The following is a 12243-nucleotide window of genomic DNA, read 5'->3' on the forward strand; positions in this document are numbered from 1 at the left end:
CTGTGAGTCACATTAGATCTGCTACAGCCGCCTGTAAGAGGATGAGCAAGGCCTTCATCGGACCTTAAAGCATCTTATGGAGAAGATGACCTCTGACCCCTCACACTGTCTGATGATCGGAACAGCAGATGGAGGTTGACTCATGTTTCAGGTCGTGGAAACAGGAGAGAGGATTTACAGAAAAACACGATCTTGCCTTCCATAAATCCTGCAGACGGAGCCGAATAATAAAAACCCAAATTCCCCGGAGATGTCTTCATGTAGAGACTTTTACTTTGGCATTAATGTGTAACATTGTGGAGCATCGAACACTCAACACACCCACCGCTGCATTACACGCACTCAAACACACGTATAGCTGCGAGCGGAAGACCAAAACAAACGCAAACGTAGGGCTTGGTATGTCATCTTCTGTTCATCAAGCGCTGCAGTTGCTCCTGGCTGCTTTTCTGCTATTCACCATCTCTCTCCTCATTCATTCGTCTCTTCGAGCGTGCCCTCTCCTCTGCCCCACTTTGCGTCTCTTTCTTTGGACTTGTGACTTTTAAGGACACCACCGAGAGTGCCGTGGCTGCCGGGTGTAGGTCGAGGACGTCAGATCCACCTAAGCTCAAACCTTACCCAGCAGCTTTATCTGTGAGATACGGCCTACCAACCTTTCAAAGAAAAAATCTTTGACTTGTCTTTTGTACACATCATACTGCAGTAAGTTAGAAATTGTACATTTGTTTTATTTCAGTGTTGCTCTTAACTAGACCAAGATTAACTTGTACCAGAATGGACCGGCTCATGACCCAAGGAGTCTGTACACGCATTCAATACCACGTTTTGGTTGTTGACATTTTGTGATACTCAGTGCTAGTGATACATTGCGGTCATAACCCGAAAGGTACTGAAGTTCTGCTAATCACAGTGAGAGACGCCATGCAAAAGCGGCACTTTCAAAGTCATTGTTTTTCACTGGTTAGGTCTAATCGTTTATTGTTCATACTGGGATTTAATCGTGGATGTTGTGTGACTTCATGCGCACAAGTTGGGTTTCCCACTCCAAAAGAGTTGTTCGCCCAATTTTACAGAAAACAGAAAGAATGATCTTGCAGTAGCGCTTCGACAAAGCTTCCACGCTTACAGAAACAGTCCTCGGTTCCTTCAGTAGTTGGGAGCAAACAGCTTGTCAAATGCACCATCGACTGGATTAGACGCCGCCCATATAGCAGCGGCAGATCACAGATTAAAACTGTGGTTTAAATCCCTGGGCGGGTCAGACGCCCGTTCGGGAGTCCAGATGGTGTCAGAACAACTGGTCCAGGAGAAACGCCCCACCACCACCACCACCACCCCCCAGCTCACGCCTTGTTTTCTGTTTTTCCTGTCGTGCCATGATCACGCATCTGCTGTCTTGCTGACGCTTTCAGTTAAAGCACTTCCAGCAGTAAGTAGTGTGTATGCTTCATATGTTAGCTGATAACCTCATAACCAGTGAGGCACGGGGAACGAGAAAGACAGGACAGCATGATGCACCTTCTGTCCTTTTCTAACTCTGAACCGGTCATTTCATCTCTGATCAGTCAGGTTGATTGTCTGTTTTGATAATGTGACCTTATTAGCTGTCCAACCACGATACTGTCAATGTTTCCACATCGGACTTTGCTCACCCAAGTAATAAAAGCCAGGGTTATTACGTAAACATTAGCATTAGTTGTTGTGCTTATAGAACCTGCTGGTCATCAAGCTAGCAAAGAGAACGCCAAACCTAGACAGGATGTTGTGATCAGCTAAGCGCCATGTTCGTGACTTGAAACTAAACAGCAAGGGAGGGACTGAGGCTTCATCTTTTTTTTTTTTTAGGATTTCTGTTGATGCAGTTTGCGTTTCTGTAACTGGTGACCTTTTGTTGTTCGCATGTTCCAGCTGTTTTGGAGTCGTCTCTTTTATAATGGTGGTCTGTGGGGAAAACGTTTTCGGCTGCCGGGAATTTTTTCGTCATTGCAGTACCAAGATTGGCCACCGGGGCTGCACATCGGTGTTGTGTCCTACTCTCAATCGTCCGGTCCTTCACCTGTGAATCACTGCTCACATGTCCAATCTTTTCAGCCATTCAAATATGCCTGATGTTGTGCTCGTTGACGGCTGTTCCCTCCATTTGCAAAAGCGAACTGAGCCAATCAGAGTTTAGTAGGCTGGACTGACTAATTGGGACGTCACCTTCCTCTGCCAGAGCCAGAAAGACAGCTACAGAAAAATGGCCACAAACCTGCAACCACAAACCTGGTTGGGATGGACGCAGCCGTACAAGTTGTCGTAAGTCGACGTGCGGAAATATCAACTCTTGAATCGACATATTTCTTTGACACGCGGAAAATGCTAAGTGCCCCATAGCAACCTGGAAACAACTTAGACAGGACAGATTATATACCAGAAGCCCTCTAGCCTCAAGTTCACGTTTTCAGCCTCTCAGTTCTTGTTTGAAGGTTGAAATGTTGTTGGCAAAAGCAGCAAAACAGCCATTTCTGTTTGTGGAAATGTGTCGGATTATCATCTCGATCCAAAACTGTTTTGTCACCGAAGTCCTGCTGCTATGATGTTCCCGTCTTCATCTGCAGTGCATCGCTCCTGTTTTCTGGGCTCTAACGTGGCGTCCCGCTAGCTGCTTAATGGCCTCTTACAAGCCCCCCCCCCCCCCGTGGCTGCACTTTTCCTCCAAACAGCCTAAAAAAGAGGCACCCGAGCGCTCGGTCCAAAAGGCCGAGAGCAAGAAACACACTGCAGCATCCACCCTGAGGCAGGACGAGCGAATAAACAACGAGTACGCACACACACACACACAGGGACTGCACGGCAAAAACACACACACACAAGCTCACTCCCACATGCTTTTTGAGTCTCTCTGTTAAAAGCACAGGCAAACACGTACACTACATGGCCAAAGGTATGTGGACACCTGATCCTTCCTTCAATACGTGGTAGTTGAACTTGTGATTCCAAAACCACGGCGCATTAATCTGCTGCTCTAACAGCCTCCGCTCTTCCGGTTTCAGTCTCTCCACCAGCTGTTGGACCTGCGGCAGGGATCTTCTCCTATTCATACACAAGAGGTCCAACACTGATGTCGGGTGACAAAAGGTCTGACTCGTAGTCGGCATTTCGGTTCATCCCAGTTACGTTGGATGGGGTCGAGGTCAGAGCTCTTTGCAGGCCAGTCAAGAAAACCACTTTCTTTGTGGAGCTGCTTTGTGCGAATTGTTGCACAGTTGAAACGGGAGTGGGGCGGACACAAAGTGTTGGCGCACGAAACAATCGCGCTGCACAGTAATTACCTGCAACAATTAAAACGAATAGACAACAATTTTGATGATTGGTTGATCATTAAAGTATTTTTTTAAAGCCAGTTTTGAAGTGTTGGTGGGAGAAAACTGGACATTTCAAGACAACAACTTGGGCTCTGGGAATCAGGGATGGACATTTTTACAGTTTTCTGACATTTTGTAGTCAAAACCCTCAATCGTGAATTTATGTAATATTAATATTGAATTAATCGATACTGAAAATAATAATTAGGTGCAGGTATAGTGTCCCACAGCAAGAGTTCCCTTCATTCGGACTAAGGGGCTCAAACAAGGAAAAACAGACCCGCACCAAAAGTGCATTAAAGTATGTGGACAGTGGCGTCCACTTACTTCTGGCCACGTAGTGTACATGCACGCACGTACAGGTGCACCAACAAAAACGCAGACTCACACACACACACGCGCACACGCACGCACACACACACACACACACACACACACACCGCTCACCATCTGCTCTGCTGCTTCAGCCGCCAAACAGAGGAAGAGGAGAGAAACTGTTCTTCTTCTCCTTCATCTGCAGCGTTCAGAAAAGAAACAGAAAATCCAGATTCAGCTCTAAAACCAGAAAGTTCTCTCTCACAACCAGAATCTGAACCTGAGCCCAGGTAGAACCAGACTTTTCTTCAAGGACAGAAACTGGTGTCGTCTATAAACACCCGAAGCTCGGATGCTCATTAAAACCAGAATCTGAAAGCCTCTTTAAACCAGAAGCTGGACTGGAGTGTTATTCCGGATCAAACGCCGCTCATCGTCATCCTCCTCCTCTTCATCCACATCGCTGCTCCCTCGGCTTCCTCTTATTATCTCAGAGCTCCGTCCAACACACACCCAGCCACCGACTGAGGGCGAGTGAGCCTCTGTGTATGTTTTAAGAGAGAGAGAGAGAGAGAGAGAGAGCTAGAGAAGCCACATGCTGCCTCTGAGCTGCTGCTAATGGTGTGTGTGTGTGTGTGTGTGTGTGTGTGTGTGTGTGTGTGTGTGCTGGAGCACTCGTCCTCTCTGTGTTGTACTGAGTGTGTAATGTGCATTAAAGCAGTTTGACAGAAATAGTAACAGCAGAGTGTGTCGTAGCTGCAGGCTGAGCTCTGAATGAATGAAGAGAGAGAGGGATACACTTTGTATGAGAGAGAGAGAGAGAGAGAGACTGTAATACGTAGTATTTCTTTGCAGCACTGTACCTAACCTACACATGACAACTAAGCCAATTTCAATGAGACAAAAAAAAAAAAAAAAAAGACTGAGAAGCATGAGAGAGACTAAGAAATTGGATTTTTCTAAAACGATAACGTCCCCTCACCACAAGCTGGACATGCGTAGCCCCCTGGGAGAAACACTTTAATGTAACCTCACCGTATACGCTGCCCCCGTGTGGTAGCGTCCTACGGCGGCTCCCAAAGACGTTTCATCGTTTCGTTTTGTTTTGTTTGGTCGACTAAATCTTACATGTTTATCACATAAAGGAGAACTAGGGCTGCAACTAACGCTTATTTTCATTATCGGTTCATTTGATGATTATTTGCTCGACTAATTGTTTTGTCCATAAAATGTCCAAAAATAGTTTTAAAAAAAAGTCCCACAACTCAAGGCGACGTCGTCAGATGTCGTGTTTTGTCCGACCAACAGTCCAAAACTCCAGAGCTATTCGGTTTACCATCATGTATGATTTAAAAAAAACAAAACAAAAAAAACCCAATAAATCCTCACATTTAAAAAAGTTTTATTTGATAATCAAAATAGCTGCGGATTTATTGTCTATCGATGGAGTAATCAGCAAATTGTTTCGGCTCTATAAAGACCCGACATTAAAATCATAACAACAGCTTCAGTGTGGTCAGGAAGTCTGAGCTAGTCCAGGCAACGGCTGCTGCTTCCAGTCAGGTTTTGGTCAAGGTCAGCACTAAGTTCGAGGTTTAATATTTCATAGTAACCTGTTACTGATCTACGCCAGATTCTACAGAGTCCTCAGGATCTCAGACATTTTTAATCGCCAACAAACTCTTTGGGCGGTGGGTGGTGCTACACGTGCAGCCCCACCCACCCCAGGTCCCAGCTTGCAGTCAGTTGAAAAGTGTGTGTTGCCCCGACGTGGACTTATATCCGTCTGTACAGGCGCATCAATCAGTGTCGTCCAAACCCGCCACCGATTTTTGTGACAGTCTCTCTCTTGACGCTGTTCTGGCTCCGCGACAAGATGCTGCCTTCAAAGGCCCGGCTGGCTTCCCCGCCCTGTCTGGGGCTCTATCTAATAACAAGCTGGACACCGGGGTCCTTAATCAAATGTCACTAAAACAGGAGGAAACGGCGCATTTGTTGGGGACTATTTTCTTTGATGCGCACGCGCTACTTGTTAGCAGCAGACATTCAGTGTCAAACATGGAATATCGCCGGACTTATCCTTTAATCCCGAATCTGGGGAAACTAGATGACAGCAGAGACCAGATTCGACCTACAGAGGGAAACGCAACATATTTAGAAGCACAATACGTGACTGAAGACAGACAGAACATCTGTAGTAATCCTAAACTTCATTTAATCCTCTGCAACCATCACTATTATTAGTTAGATTTTACTTTTATTTTCACTCTGCTCTCATTTTCAACTATTTTTTTTGCCGGTTGTAAAAATCATGCATATATTTCATTCTATAAACGTTTCTCCTTAAATTGACTTAAAGTGATTGTTTCCCCTTATTGTTAAAAACAGTACTGATTTCATTTTTCCCTCCACTCCTCTTAGGTGCTCCGGCAATATTGTTTTCATAATATTCAATCCAGTAAAGTCTACAGAGGAGAATGAAACTGAATTGAACGCGTGAGACGGAAAGATAAAGTGGGAGACGGCAACCTTTCAGTTTAATGCGTTTTTTGGTTTATCCCTTTTTAGTACTCGTTTCAGTATTTCGACATCAATTAACAAACAATATTTCTGTGGCAACACTTGAACTGAATTTGTAGATAATTCAGACCAAATTCATTCAGTTAATTTAACTAGAATCATTTTCAAGCTGTGGATTTGCCCACAGCAGCAAAATACTGCACTTTTGCATAACACACGAGTTTTGACTCATAGTAAATCTGCTACGCAGGAGCTGAAACTGAAAGGAGCTTTCCACGTAACTCATGAAATATACAACGAAAACCCGTCTTAGATCCCCCCCTCACCCCTTCTTTACTTTTATGACCTTCATGAACCTTTTGCTGTGCTCACCACAAGAGGACTTTGTGTTCTGTAAACTCTGGTCGAGAGAATCTCCTAACAGCATTACACAATTTTTAAATCTATTAAGACATAAAACCCATTTAAAAATAATCCAAAATGTTCCTGCTGGGTTTTATCTGATGTGCGTATTCTCCTGTAAAGACCGAAAATGATGAGCCTTAGTTAATCACCAAGAAATTAAGTATCTGACTTTTCAAAATAACAGACAGATGCGCAGAGACGAGACCACTGGAGTCAAAACTGCAGGAGCATCAGCCGGGAAAAAAATAGCTTATTTTATGAGTCAAGAGAAAAAGTGGGATTTTCACATTTGGGTTTCAGATTAGACAAAACCAGATTAGATGAAAAATGTATAGATCACTGTGGTGTAATTGGCCGGTTGCTTCAAATTTGCAGAAGGCTCCAGAAACAACAACTGTGATTAGCAACACAGACAATATGAAGCATCCAAAGTCCCACTGAGACTCCCACCTGGAGCACATGTTAGGTAGGTATAAAATACGAATCAACTGCAGACACGTCAGGGGACTCTCGGAGAAAATATGAATAAGAAAAGCACATGAAATATGGAAAAAAACACCCAAAACGTACAAGCGCCGGTAGTAAATTTGACCATCAAATTTTAATGTTCTCAGAAAAAAAGAGCTTATTTCAACACAGAAAAAAAATGTGTCGGGTGTGTTTTGTCCCGTCGTGGACTCGTCCTTGCAGACTGCAGCAGTAACAGTGCAGCTGCAGCGCTGAAGGGCGGCGATAAGGACACGGCTGACAGGAAAGGAGAAAGAAAAACAGAGAAATAAAATGAAACGGCGGAGCAGAGCCGCAGACCACTGGGTCTGCAGAGAGGCTATTTTAAAGGAATGAAGGAGAGTTATGCCTTGAGAGGTTTAAACTACCCAAAGGTCACAACTCTCACTCTCTGAACACAAATGCAGCGTCACATTTCTTCCTTTTACTACAACGCTCCTGCTTCACGCTGACCTTGTGGATGTGTCCCAGTTCAAAAACTGGCTCTCTTAAATGTCTGTTTAGCTCCTCGCCGTGCAAAGCGACCCGGGCACTGACACGTGAACCGACTTCCAACAATGACAGAGTAACTAGTTGGAACTTACAGTGGAACCAGAAACCCGACTTAGCTAGCCAGGAACTCTCAAAGCGATATTTTCATAATGACAATGTTCAGGTGTCTCTGGAGGTGATGAACCCGCAGACCATTATCGGCTGAATCTGCAGCTCCCCTCGCCTCTCCGCTCTCATGGTGGCGTTTTCGGCCGCTGCAGGCAGATGTTTTCAGGGAAGCAGCTGTAAAAAGCCACAGTCCACTACCTCAGCAGCAAACTGCAGACAGGCACGGTCACAGACCAGCCGGTGAACCCAGTGGAGCATTTAGCAGCTAAAGAGCCACAGATTTCCCTCAGGAGCTGGTGGAGACCAAAACCAGAGCTAAAAGAGAGAGGGGGCGGTCAGTGAGGGCAAAGAATGGAATGAACAATATTCTCCTTCACACACAGACACTTGAAAGAGGGAGACAATAGAAAAGTCTTCCTACTGGAGTTCTGGGGCATTACCAGTGGTTGGACTGGCAGAGTTCACCTTTTATTAGATTAAAGTTGAAAGACCGTGAATCAACCCAAACGAGCAAATTTAATATTTCAGGCTTTGATACATTTAAATCAAAAATGATTAAACAGCTTTTAAGATGAGATCAGAGTGACAGATTTAATATGTTTGGCTCGGTCACACCTTAATCCCTACACAGACTCAACAGACACCAGTGTTTTGTTTTGTTTCTCTGTACAGCAGCATCCGAGTGTGTGAAAAGCACAGTAACTAGAAGCTCAATAACAAGCAATGACCAGAAATAAAAGGTTTTACAGCTGCTCTGTTTTTCCAATAATACCAGTACACAGGAGGCTCAACATGTCGCCTCATATCACTCATCTGTGTGTGTGTGTGTGTGTGTGTGTGTGTGTGTGTGTGTGTGTGTGTGTGTGTGTGTGTGTGTGTGTGTGTGTGTGTGTGTGTGTGTGTGTGTGTGTGTGTGTGTGTGTGTGTGTGAGAGAGAGAGACTGCAGACCAGCTGCCTGTGTGATGAAGAGGTTTCATTATTGAAGTGACAAAAACAGTTGCAGATATTATGTTGCTCGGAGGTGAAATGACCCCGCTGGTCCTCTGGCATCGCGGCCGCAGAGCCAGTGGTTGCGACCGGATGTTTGTATCTCAGTGGGCAGATCTTCGTTGCTCTGGTGGTGACTATATGTTAGTTGCTGTAACTCCAACTTGCTAATCTGGTGGTTTCAAAGACCGTCCAAAATACAGTCAGAGCACAACTTGATTTCTGAGGTTTGAGGTTGTTTGAGAGTTTAAAAATTGACATAACGGACGATAATAATTGTCGACATAAACACAAAAAACTTGACAGTGCCAACAATGTGATGGAGACGATGTTTCTAAATGACCTAAATGACATTTCTGTTCTTATTTTCTTGTTAGCTATTGGGTAACACATACGCTGATAACAACACATCTGTGATGAGCTAATATCAGCGGTCCAGCTTATTGGCTCTAGTCCGAAACACAGCAACGGTGCATCATTTGCCGCCTCTGATACCACTTTCTGATAAGTATTTACTAATAGCTTTATTAGTCGTTAATCATTTACAGTACTAGATCAGTTATAAGGCACAAATAGGAGCAACTTTTTCGTTTCAAGTTTGTGAAAAACCTCTTCAGCTGGCGTTCAAACAGAGGGTCCTTGATTTCAGGCTGAGGTAGATAAAATCACCGATGATGACCCGTGCAGAAGACGTTGTTCATGTATTGCAGCCCTAGTGTTATGGTACAGTATTAGAGCGGAAGATTTCTTTCTAGCATCAACCCATTTGGATGTTAACTGTAGAAACACAAAGGTGCAGTTCAAGCTTTATTGTTTATGCATAAAACGATGATTCACTTCGTCAGATCCATTAATCCTTTAACTTAAAGTAGATAAACGCAGTCTTGAATCCATTCCTTACACTTGAGATCCCTGTTTTGGTAGAGTGATTAAAATAAATAAAAAAACACCTTCCAAAATCCGTTTCTCTCTTACTACAGCTCTAGCCCTGCCCATGGGATCTTGGCACTTCATGACTGGGTCACACAGGCCTCTCAGAGCAAACTATGTTTTTACCTGTCACCGGTTCGGATCTTCCAAGGTATATCTAAATGCTTGCATTGGTCAAAGTGCAGCATAAATCAGGAACTACATTTCTCTCCCAGAATCTGTGCACGGTTAAGGGCAAGGTGAGATCCTTGACGCATTTTGGGGACGCGAGGGGGTCACAGTCTGTGGAAATCCTGCATTTATATGTTGGTTTCGTCCCAGGCAAAGATGGTAAACACCATCACAAAAATACCCTGAACATGCAAACCGTTGCCAGATAAAAGGGAAAACAGATAATGTTTGTGTGTCCTCCACGAGGACACACAAACGGGGAGCCTGTGTGACAGAGTCACGGAGCGTACCGACTGCCGAGGTCACGTATGGGGCGAACTACAACTCCGCACTCAACACTTCAGCACATGAGGAAGTGCGAAGCTTGACAAACCCGCTGTGATTGGACAGTTGTTGTTCTGGGGAGGGGTTTAGCAAACTGTCATTTGGATGGTAGTGAGTAAAGTCTAGAACGCGCCAGCAACCGAGTGTTTGATGCTTGTAGCAGATACCTGACTCCACACAGACTGTTAACAGCCCTGCCAACTGTTCACCATTCCACGTGCCTCTAAATGCTAGCCGTGTCAGAGCAATAAAGCTGCTGCGGTGCATTACTGAGGGACGTGTCATTAAACAGCCTGCAGGGAGCACACACACCATCAGGCTCATCAGTGTTTACATCCCTTCATTAGCGTCGGGACACGACAGAGGTGAACCCAGGGTCGAATTGATTTCCTACCCTCCACCTTCTTTCCTCCACGAACGCAGCAAGCTGCTCAGCGCCGTCTGTGGAGAGTCCATCTTGTCCTGTGTCTGTGTTAAAGCAGTGTGTGTGTATGTGTGTTTTCTATTTTTAGCTATCGGGTTGCAGATGTCCTTGGATTTGCTGGAAAAGAGGTTCTGGGCCATCGCAAAGCAGGTGACTGGAGGACTCACTCTCACACATGTTGGCTGATGTCATTTTTGGGGACATTTCATCGATGTGTGTTTATTCTCCAGAGGCTTACAATAACCCTAACCCCTAACGGATTGATACTAAACTCTTACTCCTTAAACCCTAAACCCGAAACCCTAAACCTTAACCTGACCACGATTACACAAACCAGTTAAAGGCGCCGGGTGGAGACTCTTTACGTTCAGTGCGTACATTGTGTGTGTCCTTGGGCTCTAACAACCGTGCTTGAATGCACTTCCTTCCATATGAAACATTTGCAAAGCTGATTTTTGAAAAGTTTGAAACCTGCATTGTCTGCATCCACGTTTACTTTCCAACGGCCTTCCTCTTCACTGCCTTTGCTCGCACATTGCTGTGTTTCTTGGCACATTACCGCCACCTGTAGAACGGTGTACGACGATCGGCAGGACTGTGTACCATCACCCATGGGCTTGTGCGTGTGCATCCTTGTCTGTGCACAAAACGTGGACCCACTCTGGTCCAAAACTCCACAGGATACCTTTAAGTTCTGCCCTTAGTAAAAACAACCTGGGGACAGAGACTCCAGTTGACTTTGTTGCATTCGCTGTACGTGCTCGATCACACTAGTATTTAATCAGAATAACGGCTATATTTAACGCTCGCTTCGACGTGCAAAGTTGCGTCACTCACCATCACAAACGTAGAGATGCGGCCTGCACAGCAGCAGCGCAAGGTCAAGCCGTTATTTCCCATGGGGACAGCGGCTGCACTGTAGAGCCCCCGCATCGAGCACTAAAATGATTTTCTGTCAAGTTTTGAATTTGCAACCAAAATTCAAAAGAGGAATTGAGGAACAGTTAACTTGTGCATCCCCGAGTTCACATTTATGTACCTCTCTGATCCACTTGAGTTGGACTTGGAAAAGCCGAATATACAGTATCGGACAAGGATACGTGGTTAGAAAATCAATATTGTGATAGTTCTGATGCAGTCAATAGCATCCTAGTTCGCCGCACAACTTTATTCTGCACGCCATCTTGTGTAAACCGTCCGCTCTTGGTCTGAAAGCCCTGACGGTGCTGACCTTTGAGGGAGCAGAGAGCCTCGCGTGTCCAAAAACGAAGCCAGCTATCACATTAGCTCTGGTCGATCATCCAATTTTATATAACCCTGTTCTGTGGGAGTATAAGCTGCGGCACACAGAGGTGCTTGCGTGATCTGCAGCCAGACAGGCGTCTACTGGTTAGTGACCAGGCACGCACATACTGAGTATATCACCAAGTTTCCAAGGACGAACAAATTATTTTTGCTGTGTTACCGTCCAGCAATAATCCTCTGAATTTAGAGGTTAAATCTTCAATTTTCCTTCATGTTCATTAGGGAACAGAAGACATTAATTGTAGGCATTAAGTCCCTTCGACTTTTCATTAAGATTAAAGTGGAATGTGCAAATTCCAATTACGATGTAAAACAACAGGATTTTCCCCTTAAGAGACCAAAGCAAAGATTACGTAAATGTCAGTTGTGCTCTTCAGTCTGCTCTTGCTTGCGCGAGTTCGAGT

The 12243-nt window shown here is 44.9% G+C and overlaps 1 protein-coding gene across 1 annotated transcript in view; it reads left to right on the forward strand.

Moving 5' to 3' along the window:
- Window positions 1–12243, forward strand: part of LOC120793257 (voltage-dependent calcium channel subunit alpha-2/delta-4-like) — a 69804-nt gene that overhangs the window by 39983 nt on the left and 17578 nt on the right. The window contains exon 28 of the mRNA XM_040133157.1: window positions 10623–10684. Coding sequence (XP_039989091.1) covers window positions 10623–10684 — 62 coding nt within the window. The remainder of the gene's footprint in view (window positions 1–10622; window positions 10685–12243) is intronic.

This window comes from Xiphias gladius, chromosome 8, assembly GCF_016859285.1.
Source record: "Xiphias gladius isolate SHS-SW01 ecotype Sanya breed wild chromosome 8, ASM1685928v1, whole genome shotgun sequence".
In the NCBI taxonomy this organism is placed as follows: Eukaryota; Metazoa; Chordata; class Actinopteri; order Istiophoriformes; family Xiphiidae; genus Xiphias; species Xiphias gladius.